Raw genomic sequence first — 20,526 nt, 5'->3', positions numbered from 1 at the left:
TCTTTACTTCAAGTACCGGTAGGGCAAGAAGTTATGTACTGAATGTGTAACAAGACATAAAGGTGTAAGTGACATTAAGCAATATTGCAGGTATGGACTGGAGTGTCTATTCCGCTACTTCAGCTACGGGCTGGAGAAGAAGTTCAGACCAGAACTCTACAAAGATTTTCAGACTGAAACAATCAATGATTATGAGAATGGTAAGTTAGACTTGTCAGCATTCTAGGCTAAGTAGGAATTCAAGGGGACAAACACTAACAAGTTTTCATGCTTTTAAGTCAGGAAGCACACCTAACAACTTTCTAAAAGCTTAGGTTTTTGTATCATTATTTTTCTCAGCATTTTAATGGTAAGATATAGCCACCAGTCTTTCTCATCAAAATTATATAAATTCCACATAAACCCTTTAACCCTCTCCTGCTCGCATTGTTTCCAGGCGCTCACGGTGCTTCTAACCTCAATTAATTCGCTCTGCCGGTCGCGCTCGGTAAAAATACGCGGCGCCTCAACTTACACACGTTCTGTCATTGTAATTAACTACAATTATATATATTAATTATTTTACTATACATTGGTTCAATGAAGTTGACTGTACGAGACCAGGGAGGGGGCACACGGACAGCTGGGCGCCGGTGGGGTGGGATTGTTTGTTGCGTAGTTACTTGGTGAAGGTCATTGTCTGGCTCGCCATCACTGCCACTGTGATCATTCCGAACTACATTCTCAATGCCACCAACCATTTCACAAGGCTCTGGTACATCACTACACTCACTTGAATCGTCGCAATCACTACTAATAACGAGATCAATTTCACTGTCACGAAGTGTACGACTACAACCCGCCATTGTTTCCGCACAACTAATACAAATAGCAAAATAATGGAATAAATCTACTGTAAAAGTAAAGTGAATGGTCTCCTGATAGCAAACAACCCGTAGTAGTTCAACATATTGCTACTCGAGAGCAGCACTTATCGGCTCTAGTAGATAAAGCAGTGCGTGCCGATCTGTGCCGTTTAAGCTGCAGTGGCTATGTGGTGGCCGTGCAGATTCATGCCTTGCGAGCGGGAGAGGGTTAAAATGATCTTCCATGACTAAATAATTTTGAATATAAAATATATTAAAGGGAGTTAGCAAGCCAGAACAATTTTTTTTTATTAATAAAACATGCAGGCTTCTTAGTAAACAGCAGAGTACATGAAGAAGCCGGTTTACTGCTCATCTGCACCGGCTAAGTAGTAAGAAAGGAGTTAACAACATATAACATAGATAGAGATATTATCATAGTTTAACACATGATTCTTGTGGACACACTTTACAATTAACATTAAGGGCCTGTATGTGATTATTTGGCACTGATATAACATTTATTTACATGTTTGACCGTTGATTTTTTAAGTCCATCAAGCTAGGAAAAATATAATTTAAGAACAAAATTATCGTTGTTTTTTTAAAACTTCATTATGACCTCCACCAAAATAAGTGCAGCTGATGATCAACTATTCAGAAATTCTTATATTGATTTCAGGGAAAAAATCCGATTTTGTGCTCTTATATAAAGCAAATTGGCTCTCGGATCACAGTCTGTAAATATCAATGGCAAAAAGATTCTTGATCACAAACCATTGCAGTTGTAATACATTGCTTGAAAGGGAAACTGATTAAATTGATATTTTTAATTAAACAGAAAGGGAAATAGTTTGGTCTACTCTAAATTTACTTCAAAGAATTTTTCTGGAAACAAAATTACACCTTCTTTGTTGAAATTATAATAAAAACCTATTGCAAAATTAACTCACTCTTCCATTTTTCCAGGTCAACTTTATGGACTGGAAAAGTTCTGGGCATTCCTCAAGTACTATAAGCATGCTCAGAGGCTTCAAGTTGACCCAAAGCTAAAGGAGTACCTCTCACGCTTCAAAACCATAGAAGACTTCAGAGTTTATGAGGTAAGACTATAGGAATAGATTTATCTATTTAACCCTTTGAGTGCCAAGTATTTATTGAGTGGGTGTACCTAAAAGTGCCAACCCTTTTGAAGGCATTTTGCAAGGTTTCAGTAAAAAATTCACAGTTTGATTATTTAATAAGTTTTCAACATATTTTTTTTTTCTCTGAAAACTCTGCCTAATTAACATAAAGTAACAAAGTTACTATAAAATTAATTTTAGTAATACCAAAAATGGACTTACCTAAAAAAATTCCAAAATTTATTTATAAATTTCATTTTTTAACCAAATTATCACTACCGAAAAAATTCATATCCTTTTCTTTGTCGATATCACCGGAAAGAGTATTCAACTGTCTATAAATCTTGAAAAATTCATAGCATTATCTTCAATAATGAGTGAGTTATACAACTTTTAAGTTACTGAGAAATATGCGTTGATAGTGATGTCAGTCAGTGCCTTCTAGATTGATTTTCGTTAAAGTCAATTGATCGGAACTGTACTATAACAATTTATTTTTAAAAGAATTTATTTTTGTTTTGAAGTTTAAATTGATGACGATTGTTACAAGAAACTTAATATGAAACAATGGGAATCAATATCCACGCATAGGTGCAATGCAACCTATGCGAGGAATAGACGGGATATTGTGATGTGGTGTTTGACTAATGATGATTGGTTGTCCAGGCCAGTGAGGAGATGGAGGGCTACCACTGCAGTGGGCCACTGCGAGGTTGTCCCATGAAGCGACGCAACCGCTCCGTGTCTGAGAGTGCTACCTGGGAGGCAGGTGCTCACGTGCGGCGATACAGTAGCGGCGGAGGCACGGCTATGAGACAGAGGGCTGACTCCACAGGGACTCGCCGCAGATACGATTCTATTGGTCAGTGTCACTCTCAGTCTAACTAAACTGACCATACATATAATTATAGATTACAAGGATATATGTCAAAATAAACTTTGCAAATTAGTTTGGAGCTATGGAAACTGTTACGTAATGCCTGAAACGTGAAAGTAAGCAATCAGAATTGAAGGAAAGGTGAGTTTAAACATAAGAACATGAATTTGTCAATATGTATCCAAATGAATTTATTTGAGCAGTTTGAATTGTACCCAATACATTTATTACAGATGACAACATTTTGAAAAGTACTGTAATATATATATCCTATAGTATTAAAAGTGCAAAAGTGACATCATTTTTGAAAAATAGAAAACATTAAAAAAATGTGACCGACCAGCTGAAGGACATCTCAGTTTCGGACTTCCAGCGGTATGGAAAAACAGAATGTAGCAATGTGCGGCTTCCTAAGGGAACTACTTTGAAACAGATAGAGTTCATACATAAATATATTGTAAGTAAAACGTATTATCGAACCAGTCCCATTACTTTATTTACAGACCTATTATATTCAATTATAAAAACAATTATTCCTTGACAGTCCCAAAACACGGATGGTGTGATCTTCTTGGCTGAAATTGTGGTTTTGAACTTTTTGGTGGAGGGTGAAGTATCTCTAGTAACTGATAGAGTGGAGAAATTCATCTCTATGGAGTTTGTAGTGTCTCAAAACTCTTGCCCGGCCTCCACTCGATTCAACTTGTGTTGGTCTGTCAGCTGTTTTACCACCTTGCGAACAGTTTCCAATATCCGAGGGTTCCTGTAATGGTTTCGTATAGCGAAGATCTGGAGATTTGAGGAAATATCACAAGAAGTTCATCCACAGTCAATGTATTATGGATTGCATTGTCAATTTTTTTTTCATAATTTCTTGACTATTCAATGCTAGACTACAGTCTGCCCTACGGTAGTGCTGTGTTGGTGATTATTTATTCCCTGTTTTTCTGAATTGGATGCATATACTTTCCAAACATCATACAAAGGAAAATTATTTTACATATGCACGATGTTATGATTATGTGTTGAGAGACACTGAGAAGCGTAAAACAGGTGGTAGGGATTAATTAGTACTGTATTTCCTGCATATTCCACTAGTGACAGACTGTTAAGCTTCCACATTCCTAACAGTTCCTACACTCGTTATAAAGGTAAAGTACAATATTGCAATTGTTAATTATGTTTGAAAATGGACTACCTCTTCCTCTTTCCTACATAGACATTTTTCTATCAGCATTCCAAGTAACCGGTTCATTATCATCCAAGACAAAAATAATTAAGTTTATACTTTATCTGCTGAAGATTTCTTGTTATGTTTATAAAGAGCACTGTGGAATAATGACGCTGCTTCGAATGTTTCAGGTGCTGACGGAAAAGTGAGGAACCGAGTGAACTTCGATTTACCCAATGACGGCAAGCTTGCCAACACGAAGCAGAATATCATGTCTCCGTCACTAGCGAGAAAGAAGATGAGTCAGCAGCAGAAAACTCAACCTGCCTCGGTCGACTGAATCTTCCACCTCTGTACATACCACTTCCTTCCTAGCCTGTCAGCTTGTTCAGCGTCTTCCAGCCTGCGGGACTCGCACACCACAACCCTTTGCTCCTACCAGCCCAAACTGTCTTTAGTACAATCGGCACCAGAAAATATTGATTAGATGCTGAGGAAGTAGAGATACTATATGGTACACTAGAATAGTAATAATAATATACAGGGTGTCTGAGGCTTAAAACCTATTACCGTATGTACTGTGTTCACAAGATATTTTAGCGAAACACATTTTAAAATTTATTTATAAGCTATGATTTTTAATTACGTCTTTTGATGCCATATAACAGCACTTTTCAAACTGTAGAATATTAATTTGACGTGGAAAGTTGTTTTCCGTGAATTTTAGTGGAAGTTAACCAATTACACTAATGGTCTGTATGTATTTACAAGAAAATCCTGTAAAAGTTCCTAAATCAACTGTAATTTTTTATTTCACTACTTGTTGGTAGATTTTTATCAAGGTACAATGAGTAAAACTCAGTTGATATTATCGTTTTTATAAAAATAATGGAATATGTTTCTTTTATATACTGAAACTCAATTGATATTATACATATTTTGTACTGAACAATAACTGTATGTTTATCAGAATCACTGTATAATAGATATAAATAGAAAACACATTGCTTAACCACATCTTTATATTATTTCAATATCTGCAGTAGATATAAGATTGTAAAATAGTAATATTCTACTGGTGTAGTTTTATCACTTACATATTAGACCAATGTGTGCAGTAGTTGTTAGAACTAAATAAAACCCTACGTCTATTTAACAAATTTGATAAAAAGTGGGTTGCTTATTAGAAATCTAAGATACATATGGAAATGTTTATTTTTTAAGATACATATTTGTTTTTAAAGATACATAATTTCCAAAACTTGGGATTTGGGCATTCAATTCTGGAAAGGTATTTCAATAGCTTCATTAAAATTAGGGTTTTGAGTTTTTTTTATTTTGTTAAATTTCAGAGTTGATTTTTAAACTCGTACTTACACTGGCTGCACCATATCACCTTACGATGTTTAATGATATATTTGTGATTTTTGTTACTGTAAACTCATTACATTTTATTGCAAAGTTAGTTTTATCCCGTTCTTTATAGTTGGATAATACATATTTTTATTTAGTTGTTTTTAAGATGTTTACATAGGGTTTATGAGATTTTGTAATCATATTATTGTTTAGTAGTTTGTTATTTTCCTTTGTGAAAGCAAAGCTTTTATCATCTGCATTAGCAAAACAAGTTTAAACGTCATTCAATTTACCAAACTGATTTATTATGGATCGATGTTCTATTTTTACATAATCTTGGATTTAATATGAAAGACCGCCTTTTCGATACCAGCACTATTTTACCCATTTTACAGACCTTTAAAAAATATTCATTTTACTTATTTTGTAGCCAATGTTCTATATTTAATCTTCTCTTGGTTCACCACAAACTCTATACAAACACAAAGGTATTTGCATTTGCTTATCAAATTTCTTTATATTAGAGTACAAATGAAAATAACAACATAAAATAAGTCAGACAACAATATAATTCAATACCGAACATTAAAATGTGCAGTCATTGGTAGTCATTTGCAGCTGATTTACATGCAATAGGGGGGAGTTCCAATGCATCATTATAAAAATACTGTGTTTTGTTGTCCGTATACAAAGATATTGGGATCGAGAGGATTAAATTTAGTATACAAGTAAAGAAGTTAAACATTTATCAGTTAAAAATATTTCTTTTGTTAATAAATCAAGAAAATCTATTTTAATAACGTACAATAATGAAATGTAACTTTTATCCAAAGTGCTTTCGTTTTTAAGTTAGTAAATCAGCTTGGATTTTAATTTTTTTAAATATTGCTCGTAAATTTCTGAAATAGTTTAAAAAAATTGTAAAAATTAAAATAATATTGGTTGTAATTTACTTGCAATTTAAAGATTAGTATTAGTGACAAGTATAAGGTGCTGCTCACAGTATAAATTAATCTTATACAATCAGTTTTTATTTATATCATCTGAATTTTTGCGCATTATGTACGTGCGTGGAATATCCGTTTCGTTCAGTCCAAAGGCCCAACAGTTTCACCGATTTGAACACAGGGTTTTGGTCAGAGGTCGAGACATTTTAGGCTCTGCTCTATTTTGAGTTTCCTGAGCCTTTTTGTCATTATTTTATTTACTGAATATTTGTACGGATTGGTTGACAACAACGTATCCTCAAAACGCACATCCTACATGTCCTATACAGTTCTCCTGCTGTGCTTAGCCAGTTGAAAACCAACTTTCTAGTAATGAATCTTACAAATTCCCATTTGACTATCTATCACGTTCCCTTTTGGTTAAATTTTTATACGCTAACCAAAATTACAATATTATTCGTGGGAGTTGATATGGAAACCCTTGTGTTCAAGAACTTTGAATGTTTTGTTCAGATTGGGTCTGCTGGCAGTTTCGACTGTTTTAAAACATTTTTTGATGATGTATAAATGGTTAAGCTTAAGTATATACGAAAATAAAATTTGTGGCAAGAGACGCTAAATCTCGTACTTGATGTAAAATTGTTTGGCACGGTTATGCTTTAGTTTAATAAATATTCCATTCTCAACAAAATATTCTTTTATATAATATATATCTTTTTAAAAACTTATACTACAAATTCGCATTTGAGGTCCTGTATAGGCATGTATGCATTAATTACGGAATATTCTTCAGATAATGTATCACACAGATTGCGTTGTCAAATTAAATCAAATTAGTGTATGCGTACATATACATATTCATCTGTCTTGCCTGTTCATTTAAATTATCACATAATTGGGGTAAAAAAGCAAATTTAATTTAAATTTTAAATTTTTTGGTATATTTACATACAGTTAGTTACTTTATTTGATTCAGTTTTGTGTTTGAACGCTCTTTGAGTGTAAAAATGTCATAAATACTTCTGCCAAAGTTATACCTGTAACTACATCATCTTTAATCTAACACAGAAAGAGCAGCGCCTGTAAGTAGTTAACAGTCGTAAAAATGAAACCCGAAGTGGTTTTTTGAGTCAACACTAAAATACTTTTTTCTTTTAACTTGATTGTATTCATGGTCTCGAAATGGGTGAGAAAGTCAAAGCATAAAGTCGGACATAGTTTCAATGTCGTACTGTAACATTATTGGAGGTTTGTACATATTTCTCTCCCCAAGGCAACTCTCTTGATGCACTATCACTATAACTTTTAAGTTTAATGGATTTTAATTCTAGTCGAAAATTAATGATAGATGATAAAAGCGATTTGGCTCGGAATTAGGGAGGTTCCTATACGGTTACCTTCTGGTGTCACTCCTCGTATGTTAGAGTTAGTCGTTAGTTTAGTCGGGGGTTTTCAGTCGGGTTTTGTCTACTCTCTTGCAGTTTGTATATTGTTATCACTGTTTGTTCGTGTCATGTTTTTTGCTTATCTGTAAATAGTTACGTAAGTTATGGTAGTGTGACGTAGTGTGTTGACTGACATGGATCGCTCGGTTGCTCAATGTCCTGTACTGTTGTATATACATATACATATATATATAATTATGTAGGCTGGGCCCGTATACTGTATCTATAGCGCTTGTATATTTTTACTGGGTGTGCTTGTCATTACTTTTGCATTACTTTTACACTTTTGATATTCTTTGACACAGTGCCTAAATAGAAGTTTTGGAATTTGTATCCTAGTCCGGGTTAAATACAGTTTTGATTTTGGTCTAGTGTAACCGACGTGTTAGTGTGTAGATTTATATACAAATGTCGCTGGCCGTGTTACAGCTGATGGTGCCCCAAAACCCCAGCTTCAGCTTGGAGTCAGGTGCTAATATTTGTGTTTGGTGTCAGGTGACAATTGCAGCTGTGTGGTTTCTGGCACTAATTATCATAAATCAATCGACAACTACTTCGGTAAGAAAAATAATGTACTAATTTCAAAAGGATTTTAAACGAGCACTCAATTGTACATTGTGTTTTGGTTGTGCAGCGAACTGTGGATAATTTAATACATCTAACTATCTATATTCACTCAATTTCTGTTATTAAATAAAACTCCGTTATAACGTTTTCCAGCCGATAACGGCCCTCACCGATGTTATAAGCGAGTTGTTCATTTTTGTACCTGGAAGTGCAGAGCAGCGGAAGACAGAAATATTGGTGATAGTGTACCAAAGTAAAGAATATCGCGATTTTATGAACAATATTCGACTTGAAATTCCCGTATTCCCTGTTTATGTTTAAGCAGTGAAACACATCTATTTGAAAACTACAGCTTATCATCGGTAGTAGGCAAATTACCGAAAGCTAAAACGTGTTTGTGTCGTCATTTGTGTATATGGATAAACTAATTAACAATTGTCGTATTTTTACAAATAATAATTTGCTTGCGTTTTAAATATTTATGCGCATGCACCGCTATGAGCTAGCTGACTGCTGGACAGTGGTCTGTTATTGACAGTCTATAGGTGTTTAACGTACGTTGTGTATTATAAAAAACCATTCATAGAAAATAAAATCAACAAATTATTATAGTTATCTAATGGTATTAGGTAGCAGTTTATATTTATTGTGTTCATATTCGATTTCTGCTCGTTGGTAACAAACTGACGATCGCTAATTTTTCGGTTCCTATTTAATAATAATGTGTGTGGATTACGACTGGGAGGTTGGCAGCAGTGGTAGTTTCACAGTAGTTTTCATTCTGCCACCACCACATCTCTCACATGTAGTGTGTTGTACAAAACTAGTGGAAAACAGTGAATTTTGGGGATAACCGTCAAAACGTACTAACACTTACTGTATAAGCGAGAAACCTCGAATGAGGTATTTTTTTGCAATAAAAAGACCCGTTTCTCATAGGTGAAACGTAAAAAACCGTTATAGAAAACGTGAAACGCGGGAAACGTTATAACGTGGTTTCACTTTAGTTTCATTTTTTTTCTCATTTTAATCAGCAGATTTAAAAAAAATGCACATTCTGATTCTGTAATTGATCTTACTTTCTTGAAAATTACAAATCGGATTGTACATTTAGCTACTTTACAAATTACATGATTTTCATCGTGATATGTTTACTATTTAACAGTATTTATATTTTTAATTAATAACTTGATAAAAACACTATACTTGTTAGCACATTCACTGCGTGCCACAGTTGTAGTGCTCTGTTTAGAATTCGTGCTGAATTATTTAGGTAAAACCCTGAAACTTTTCATGGTTTTTTCTGAACAGACTATAATTAATTTTTGTAAATTTTGACACTATCAGTTGTACCTGGAAATGTGGAACTACCATCCAGACAGTGTCAGATATACAGATGCTTTTTTTTAAATATCCTGTAACATAGATAAGAAAAACTACATGTGTCCTCGATTCTTCATTTTATAATTCTACTTTTTGATTCACCAACAGGTTTCAGCTGTTATGGCATGATCACAGTAGTTAACCTTAAGTATTTATAAATAAATAAATAATAATTAAATAAAAACACGAGTACATGTAGTTAACATATTGGATATTTTGTACTATTTCGCATTGTATTTAACATATTGTTTGGACATTTCTGGTAATATAAATATATAATATGTAGTTCTTTCAAATATAATTTATCACTTTTTGCCTCAATGTCAATAATGTTCATGTTATATTTCGTACTTGTATAATTTACTATGATTAGTTTGTAAAGAATGCGCCACAAATTTTGAACTAAGTTTAACACCTAACTTGCCGAAATATGGATAGTTTCATCATATTATAAAATACATTAAGTAGGAGTGTGCGAATAGTAAAATTTTATATTGAATCTAATAGTATGATTTTAAAGCAGATAAATGATTTTCCAGTAAGTATAATGTAGCAAGTATATTTTGGAAAATAACCAGGATGGTGTACGATAACGCAATGAAACATACTGTCATAATATATTTTTTAAATAAACTTAAACTGAAAGACTTAAAAGTAATGGAGTGTGAAATAACGCATTTACGACTCAGAATCTATGCGACCGCCACGTCTCTCTCACACACACACACGTCACATGTTATTCGGTCTTGAAACACGTGCAACACAGAGAGGCAGAATCCATCTGTGATTTAACAGATTAACAATACAGACTAACAATGCAGTTTTTCGTAAACCTTTGGTTTTATTTTATAATAGTAAATGAACTATTATATTGGAAATTCACCATCACAGGGTTGAAATAATTGTGAATAAATGCTCGTAATTTTCGTTCCTTCTTCTACGTCACACCTACATTCTAAACTGCCTATTAGCTGATAGTTGTTCATTTCAATGTTTTCGATATTCGCACACCCTTTCATATAAGATGCCACCAAAAGCTATTGTCGATATCCCAAAGCACATTACATTAGTTTAAAATTCCTGTCGGATTTTATTGAAACGATGTTAAGTTGTTCAAAATCTGGACGATTTAATTGCATTACAATTCAGACAGAAACCGTTACTATAATCGCAATAAGCTGAAACCGAAGTGTTAACTCTCTCATCTTACAGCAAGACTTGCTCGGTTAAGGCACCAGTAGGCAACATCTGTTTGTTATAATTAATTGTGATATAATTTTCTTCATTGCATAATATAGATTTTAGTTGTGTTGATTAACATAGTATGGCAATAATAAATTATTTGTTGGAGTCCTACATCGGAGCAATGGCAGGTCACAAACTCCGATCTCCGGTACAGTGGTTCATGGATAATTCAAACTTTCCTCTCGGTTAATTGGAAATTTTTGTATCAATCGAACACTGTAACTCTCCTCACAATATACGAGGGAGCTGTCGGAGGGAGCTGTCGTTAGCACGGATGCAGGCTGAGCCACTGTTTGCAATATCCATGTTCCACTGTATTCATTTGTATAATTTTCTCACTCCTGGCGATAAATTTGTTTCACCTACACATTTTTATCGTGTGGTAATGTTGAGATTTCTCTACTACATATTGTTCCCATAATTTCATTTTACTCTGTCCGTGTACTAAACTTTATACATTTTTCTATATGAATGTTCAGCATTTTATTTTGAGTTGAACACTTTTGACATGTATGAAGTATGTGACCTCATGGTTGTCAGCTGGCCATTGCCGATGTATGTAAATATTTTATGTACAATTCACAATATTCCAGTCTCCAGAAGGGACTCTGTTGTACAATTGAACAATCAGTTTCTTTGAGTTGGTCTCATGATTCTAGTTAAGTTGACTTTTTCTACAAATTAGGGAAGAGGTTTGGGTTTATTATAGTTAGAGTTAAGAGCATTTTCTTGTGTATTCTTATTATTATTTTTAACGTGTGTTTATATAATATTTTTGCGAGTAAGTGTTAAGGATAGTCAGTCATATTAATAATCTAGTTAAGATTTTAAAAAACCACAAAAAATAATAAAAACTAAAAAACCAAATGTGTGTTTTATTGCAAAATGATCTTATCCTTAAAGAAACTAAGACATCTAGCTCTGTGTTGAATATGAAAGTAAATTCTTAGTCCAGTGATACTAGGATCTGACTACCTTGTTGAATGATGGCTATTTTAACCTCAAACCAATCAATCAATCAATCTTTATTTATAAAAACACAGGTTTGCATTTACATACATACAAAAATTTTACTGTACATAGGTAAAAAAGTGTTAAATTTCAGGATTATGATATAACATCATAAAAGTTGCTATAGTTTCTTGTATTATCAATGGGTTCTCCAGTTCAGGAACTCTCGTACTGTGTAGATGGATCGGTCCAGTAGCCAGTCTGTCAGTGCGGTTTTCAGTTTTTTCTCAGGCAGCCTCTTGAAATTCTCAGGCAGGCGATTGTAGAAGTGGCTCCTTTATAGGAAGGCTTCCTCTCGTATAGACTAAGGTGGTGAGCGTCAAGCAGAAAGTTGTCTCCGTACCTGGTGTAAGAATGCTGTTCTTCCATTCCAGTTTGGCCCGATTTTACTGTAAAGAGCACGGTTTCAAGGATGTAGAGTGAGGCCACTGTCAGTAATTTGAGCTCCTTAAAAGCCTCTCTGCAAGAGTCTCTGGGGCCCAGTCCATTCAGAGTTCTTATTGCTCTTTTTTGTATGATCAGTACTCTTTGCAGATTTGTGTCACTTGTACCTCCCCAGGCTACCAGTCCGTATCGAAGCTGGGACTCAGAGTGAGTAGTAGGCAGTTAGTGCTGTTTTATGGTCACTGATCTGTTTCATTCTTCTAATGACAAAGAGACTGGAGTTCAATTTATTGCATAACTGGTTTATGTGAGGTGTCCATGTTAGGGTATTGTCTAAAATTATGCCTAAGTATTTATTTGTACTGACGGTTGTGATGTCTGGTAGCCCCTGATGGCTGTTTGGGGTTGTTGTGAAGATGAGTTGGCAGGTTTTGCTTTCATTTAAGACAAGGTCATTTTGGTAGCAGTATTGCTTTGCCATGTTATAAGCCACATAGGAATTTATTTCCAATTGTTCTTTATTTTTGTCAGCAACAATCAACGCTGTGTCATCCGCAAACATGACCGCCTTGCAAAAGTTTTCTAGGTATTTTGGAAAATCGTTTGCTAGAAGAATGTACAGGACAGGGCCAAGCACTGATCCTTGTGGCACTCCTCTAGTTATTGGTAGTACTTGTGATTTCATCTTTTGTAAGACGTGATTGTCTTCATAACTGATCTCTACCAACTGTTTCCTGTCACTTATATAGCTTTGAAACCATTGTGCTTCTTTTCCAGAAATACTGAGAACCCTTAGTTTCTTTATTATCAGTTTGTGGTCCAGGCAATCAAATGCTTTGCTAAAGTTCAGCAAGATTGTTGAGGCAATGTAGCCTTGTTCTAGCTTCTCTATGAGGCCTTCTATGAGTTGCGTATTGGCTGTTGTTGTTGACCTGTTCTAGATAAAGCCGTGATGTTTAGAGGTAAAAAGGTTATGCTGATGAAGATGCTCTGTGAGTCTGTTGAGAACTACTCTTTCAAGAATTTTTGAGAAGTTTGGTATTAGGGAGATTGGGCGGTAGGTGGTTGCTTCATTGGTTTTTCCACTTTTGTATTTTGGATATATTTTAGACGTTTTTAAAGTGCTAGGAAAGACTCCTTCGTCAAGAGATTTATTTATTAGGTTTGTTAGAGGGGCTGCTAGTTCATTCTTACAGTATTTAACTAATTTAGATGAGATCTCGTCTTCTCCAGCCGAAGTTTTGGGTTTCATTGAATCTATAGTTTTTCTTATCTCTTCTTCAGTTGCCTTGTAAAGCTGGAGGTTTTGAGCCAATATATTTTCAACAGGGTCTTCTATTGTGCCATGTTCTTCCCTTTCGTTCTGTTTCAGTGTTCTATCTGCAATTGTCACAAAAAAACTGTTTAAGTAGTTTGCTATTCTCTCGGGTGAACTGTGCATGCCTCCTTCTATATTCAGGTTTCCTAAAACTGAAGTCTCACTCTTTTTCTTCCTCTCTGAATTTATTACTTTCCATAAAGCTTTTGATTTGTTCTCTGCCTTGTTCTCTATAAGGTCTACATTGTGCTTTATCCTCAGATCTTTCAGTTTGAGGTCATAGTTTTTCTTTCTGAGAGCTGTGTTATTTTTGTCTTCTGTATTACCAGTGAGGATTTCTCGGTTTAATGCCTCTAAATATGATCTTTAAAGTTCTTCACATTCAGCATCCCATACTCTTTTTACTAGTGTTTTCTTTATTTGTACTGTTTTATGTGGGCATACTGCGTCCAGAGTAAACCGCAAGACACTATCCAGAGCAGTGAAGGCAGCCTCTGTATTTTCTTTAGATATTACATCTGCCCAGTTTTGGGTTGCTAAGATTGTCCGTATTTCCTCCATTTTGTGCATATTTATAACCCTTTGTTTAGACTTTATTGGAGTATGATTGTCAATGTTTATGGTTACACGACACAGTTGAGCAGTGTGGTCTGAAAGCCCTGTGGTGATCACACTATGGGATACTTGATCCTCACTTATGTTCGTGCAGATGGCATCAATTCTGGCTGTGGTGGGTGTTTGTAGTAGGAGTTAGTTTTAATCTCTTAATATTGAATCCCTCTAGAGCTTCCATTAGGCTTTGGCTTTCTTGACTACCTGTCAGGTTATCAACATTTATGTCACCCATTATGACTATCGGGTTATTTGGATTCGGGATTTTGTCTAGTTCTGTGGAGAGTGTATCAATAGCGTTCTCAAGGTTTGAATGTGGAGGTCTGTAGACTCCCACTAGGTATAGAAAGCAGTTTTTAAGATTTATCTTCAGTGTTATGCATTCACAGATCATTTCAGTTGTTGAGTCTGAGATGGATACTATGCTGACCTTGCTTTTTAAGTTCTTGTTGAATATTGCCATGCCGCCTTTCTTATGTTGTGTCCTTGTGAACCCTCCAATGAGTTCACAAGGACATTCTGGTATTCTGATGTTTTCTAGGTTTGCACTGTTTTGTCCACGTTCTGTCAGTATGAGAATGGTGGGGTTGTGGGAGTGAAGGAAGTGTGTCAGTCGTTCTATTTTATTTTTGATTCCGTCTATATTTTGGTGGGCCATTACAATGTTTTGGTGTGGCCGCATGACCTTGTGTTTGTTAACAAACAAACATCTCTAGATATATGTAGAGGATGAAAGTCATGGCCCATTGATTGTGAGATCGGATTACCTGTGGTTAAATAGTGGCCATTTTAATCTCAAACAAACTAAGACCTCTACCCATATGTAGCCGATTAAAGTAAAGCCTTAGATCAGTGAAACAGAGATCTAACAACATGAGGTTTAATGGTGATCATTTTAATCTCAAACGAACTAACCCCTCCTGCTATGTGTAGAAGATGAAAGTAGTCTTAGAGCATTGATAATAGGATGTGACTAGTTAATTGGTAGCCATTTTAACCTCAAATAAACAGAGTAAGAGAATAATTATTTATTCCTTTAAATAAATACAAAAACATTACAAAAATACAATCTTAGGATTAGCCTAATCACATGTCCAGTAGTATGATTAGGTTTAACAAAATAAAATAAACTAAGACCTCTAGCTATGTATAAAGGATGAAATAAAGTCTAGGTCCATTGATGGTGAGATCCGATTACCTGAGTTTTAATGGTGGCCATTGTAACCACAAACAAACAAAGACCTCTAGTTATGTTTAGAAGATGAAAATAAAGCCTCTTAGACCAGTGATACTAAGATCTGACAACCTGAGGTTTAATGGTGGCCATTCTAACCTCAAACAAAGACCTCTAGTTATGTTTAGAGGATGAAAGTAAAGCCTCTTAGACCAGTGATACTAAGATCTGACAACCTGAGGTTTAATGGTGGCCATTGTAACCTCAAACAAAGACCTCTAGTTATGTTTAGAGGATGAAAGTAAAGCCTCTTAGACCAGTGATACTAAGATCTTTTTTTTTTTTTTTTTTTTTTTTAATAAGGGCATAAAACACGCAGGTTATCAATGCCCGTAGGGTTAACGGACACCTACACTTTAAAATATGGTGTCACGTTATCAGTGCAAGGAATAAATAGCGGATCGCTGTGTCAAATAACGTTATCACATTAAGACAATAAGAAAAACAACAACAGTGAACAAAGGACTAAAACTAAATAACAAAATTAACCGAGAGGCTGTAAAGGGGCCCGATAGTTAAAATATGTCAGATAAATAATAACGATAATAAATATAATAAAATCTAATGCTAAAACCAGGTACGTTAGTGAAGGTAGGTTGTAAAGGGACCCACCCTCACCAATAACAAATAACAGATAAATAGAAGGACAAATGTGCCCGTCTCCTTACGTGACACCTACATATTAAGATAGTGGTGTCTCTCACCTCACAGACATTTTTAACTGTAAAGGGGTTTACCCTTGATTAAAACACAGAAATTTTCCTAACGAAATTTAAAAGATTGCACTTAGGCGGTGCTAGTTAAGAGCCTTAAAACTAAATAACAACTCAGGGGTGAACTGTAAAAGGGCTCACCCTTGCGTAAAACTAGCGGTTTAAAATGTTTACTAAAACTAATCAGGTACTATATCTCTCATATTCTGGACATTAATTTGGTGCTCTCCAGAAAATTAAAGAGCTTTGTTAAAACATCTTCTTTGTCACCAAGCAATTCATCTAACCGGCCTGGCAAACGATGTGCTCTCCTCTGCCCGGCGTAGAGGCGGCAGTCTATCAACACGTGGCTGACGTTTAACGCCATGTTACACTCCGCACAGTGCGGTGGATCACCACGACTCATTAGGAAACCGTGAGAGAGGCGAGTGTGTCCGATACGGAGTCGACACAGTACAACCTCCTCTCTACGGTTAGTGCGGTAAGCAGTTGACCAAGGCTTTACTGTGTATTTAATCTGCCGAAGTTTGTTATTGGTCACTTGATCCCACGATATATTCCACTGATGTTGTAGACGTGACTTTACAATCGGCCTTAGATCAGACGCGATTGATCGCCTAGTACATGGAGTCAGAGAGATTGCCTCCTTTGCTGCCCTATCTGCGATCTCGTTACCAGGTATTCCGGTATGTCCAGGTACCCATAGTAACGTAATTGCGATACCCCGCGACATCATCTCGCTCAAAGCGTAGCGGATCTTACGAACCAGGACATGTTTGGAGTACATGTCCTTGATAGCCAGCAGACCGCTTAGCGAGTCCGAGCACACTACCACCCTATTTGTTCTTGGACATACAATATTTAACGATTTCAAGATAGCTGTTAGTTCTGCTGTGTATATTGAAGATTCAGGAGTGAGGCAGAATTTGTACTCTCTATTGGAAGTGATAAAGGCACAACCCGTTCCTGCCTCACTCTTTGAGCCATCCGTATAGATGACATCGCAGGGTGAACAGGATGACAAAATTTCTCTACAGGCGCTTGTGGACAACAGTGATGCATCTTGCTTGTCCAACTGTAATAACGACAGTATTACATTGGGAGTTCTGACTGTCCATGGTGGCCTATCCATCTCGTGACATACTTCAACATCAATCGCTCTCATGTCCACTTCTGCGAGATGTAACAGGATTCTAATGCCAAAAGGTGCGGGGGCATTAGGTTTATTGTGGTACAAGGGAGCAAGCGATGTGTCGAGGACTACCTCAAAGGCCGGATTTTCTGGCCTTGATTTTAAACTATAAAAGTAGTTTATAGCCAATTGAACACGTCTGAAAGATAGGGATGGCTCACCACTCTCAGCTAACAGACTTACAACGGGGCTGGAACGAAACGCTCCAGTAGCCAATCTGATAGCAGAGTGATGGATTGAGTCCAACATTTTAAGGGCTGTTGGCTTGGCAGAAGAATAAACCTGGGATCCATAATCTATACAAGATCGAATATATGCCTTGTAAAACAGAAGCATGCATTTTCTATCTGCACCCCATTTCGTTCCGCTTAAAGCTCTCATCGCGTTAAGTCTCTTCAGGCATTTCGTTTTAAGTTCTTTAATGTGCGGAACCCACGTCAGTCTGTAATCAAACCACAACCCCAGGAATTTCACACAGCGACTCGCTGGGATTATTATTCTATTTATCCTAAGAGTTGGATCAGCGACGTTCCTAAGTCGAGAAAAAGTTATACATTTAGTCTTTGAAGGAGAAAAAGAAAACCCGGTTTGGTTGCTCCAATCTTCAAGACGATGGATGGTGAGCTGAAGGTACCTCTCTGCAGTAGCCATCCTCCTGCCAGGGACAAACACAGCAAAGTCATCTACGAATAGAGAGCATCTGACAGGAGCTCTGACGCAGGAAGTGATGCTGTTTATGGCCACAGCAAAGAGAGTACAGCTAAGGACACTCCCTTGAGGTATACCGTTCTCAAGAATTTTGGTGTCGGACAAATGAGTTCCTAGTCTTACATTAAAAGAACGCTCATCCATAAAACCTTTAATAAAATATAGCATATTACCACCGACGCCCCAATTTGAAAGGGTGTTTATAACTCCCCTACGCCAAGCTGTATCATACGCTTTTGTTATATCGAAAAATACAGCAACAAGTTGCCTCCGTTCAAGAAAAGCATTCAGGATTGACGATTCCAGGCATACTAGGTGGTCTAGAGTTGAACGGCCTTGACGGAAGCCACATTGCTGTGGAGACAGGAGATTATTGTGTTCTAGGAACCATACCAGTCTACGATTTACCATCCGCTCCAGTATCTTACAAAGACAACTGGTAAGCGAGATAGGCCTGTAGCTAGTAGGGGAGAACTTGTCTTGGCCAGGTTTGTACAATGGCACAACGTAAGAGTTACGCCATGAACTTGGAAAGCTGCGTTCTTGAAAAATTCTATTGAAAAGGGACAAGAGGCACGCTTTAACCTCTACAGGAAGGTTTCTCAACATGGCGTAGTGGATGTCGTCAGCACCGGGAGCTGAGTTTATAATGGGAGAAATAGCAGATTCTAGTTCGTCAAGGGAAAACAATAAATTTAAGGGACTTATATAGTTATTGTCATTTAAGGGCTGTGCTTCATGTTGTATTTTATATCGCTGGAACAAAGGACTGTAGGACGTCGTCCTCGACACGTTAGAAATGGACGAGGCCAGAGCGTTTGCCACATCTTTCGGCTCGGTTAATATGATGTCGTTCACCCTTAAGCCAAGAATAGGCAGAGGTGGCTGTTTTCCGCAAACTGCCTTTAGTCTCCTCCACACCAGAGATAAAGGGGTGGTACGGTTTATCGAAGAAGTGAATTCCTTCCACGAATTTCGTCGACATCTTTTAAATATGAGACGAGTTTTAGCTCTGGCAAGACGAAATCGTTCGAGGTTTTCCTCGGTCGGAGATCTATTAAATATCCGCAAAGCTTTCCTGCGCTCCCGAAGCGATATCCTACATTCTTCTGTCCACCAAGGTACGTTTCTTCTTTTGATGATTCCTGTTGTTTTTGGAATACTTTCCAGAGCGGCGCTTGAAATGGCAACTGTTATATTGTTGACGGCGGAGTCTATATCTACTGATGTTGAAACATCTGGTGCCTGTAAAACTTGTTTAAATTTGCTCCAATCTGCCTTATCAAGCACCCATTTAGGTCTTTGGGATACATTACATGGAATATCGAGAACTTTAGTTATGACCGGTGCATGGTCGCTACCGTAAAGGTCAGAGTAAACTGACCAATCGAAGCGGTAAGCAATTTGTGGTGAGCACACGGTTAGGTCTAATACTGACCAGGAACCTGTTCTCGGGCAAAGATAAGTTGGCGAGCCATCGTTCAATAAAACAAGATTGAGATCATCAAGGACCTTGGAAACCATGTTGCCCCTTGGAGAGCAAGTAGTAGAGCCCCAAAAACGATGGTGGGCGTTGAAATCGCCCACAAGTACGAAAGGATGAGGCAATTGATTAATAAGGTCCAATAGATCTTCTCTTGGAAGACATTCTGGTGGCGGGGGGATATAAACACAACTGATATGTAATTTAAACGGTATGTCAAGCTTTATGCATATTACTTGTAGAGGTGTGTTCAAAGGTACCTCCACTGTATTCAGAGAAGGATTTGCGAGAACCATAACTCCTCCACATGCATGTCTGTCATTATGGTTGTCATGGCGGAAGATATCCCATCCCCTGATGAAAAATTGGCATGCACGGCTAAGCTTGGTCTCCTGAATACATATGACATTTGGTTTTATTTGTGATGCTAGTAGGTTCAGGTCTTCCAGATGGCTTCGCAGTCCGTTAATATTCCATTGTATAATATTCATATAAAATTAGGTTTTAAAAGTAATTTTGTTTTTTGTTTTTCCTTGATTTTGTTTGAAATTTACAGTAGTTTTTTCTAATTCTGAGTGTGGTCTAAGGTCGTCATCAAACAAATCCTCCTCCATTAGGCTGGATTTAGAGGACTGGTATGAGGGAGGGGTTCTGTTGGCACCCTTTTGACCGTTCGACCACTTTAGAGGAAATTTTTTTGATTCAGCCCTGACACAAGTTTTTGGCGTACTTCCGTAGATAAATTTTTCTTTCCCGTCACGCTGGAACCTCCAGCATTAGGGGGTTTTAAAAATTGAGCAGCAACCTGCCCTTCAGAAGACTGTTGCTTGTTTAAAGTGTTTCGTCCTTTGGGTTGAGTAGGTGTAGCCGGTCTTACAGACACAGAAGGTGCAAGGTCTGATACATCAGTG

General features: G+C 36.6%; 1 protein-coding gene across 4 annotated transcripts in view; it reads left to right on the top strand.

The window, feature by feature from the left end:
- The window catches only part of LOC124358005 (la-related protein 1), a 124,878-nt gene extending 113,051 nt beyond the window's left edge, over positions 1-11,827 (top strand). For all 4 annotated transcript variants that reach the window (XM_046810217.1, XM_046810216.1, XM_046810218.1 and 1 more), the window contains 4 exons: positions 91-200; positions 1,815-1,948; positions 2,636-2,831; positions 4,209-11,827. In XM_046810217.1, coding sequence (XP_046666173.1) covers positions 91-200; positions 1,815-1,948; positions 2,636-2,831; positions 4,209-4,357 — 589 coding nt within the window. In that variant the 3' untranslated portion in view covers positions 4,358-11,827. The remainder of the gene's footprint in view (positions 1-90; positions 201-1,814; positions 1,949-2,635; positions 2,832-4,208) is intronic.
- The last annotated feature ends 8,699 nt before the right edge of the window (positions 11,828-20,526 follow it).

This window comes from Homalodisca vitripennis, chromosome 3 (assembly GCF_021130785.1).
Source record: "Homalodisca vitripennis isolate AUS2020 chromosome 3, UT_GWSS_2.1, whole genome shotgun sequence".
Lineage (NCBI taxonomy): Eukaryota > Metazoa > Arthropoda > Insecta > Hemiptera > Cicadellidae > Homalodisca > Homalodisca vitripennis.
Note: the sequence above shows the minus strand (reverse complement) of the source record. Positions and strands in the feature narration are given on the sequence as shown.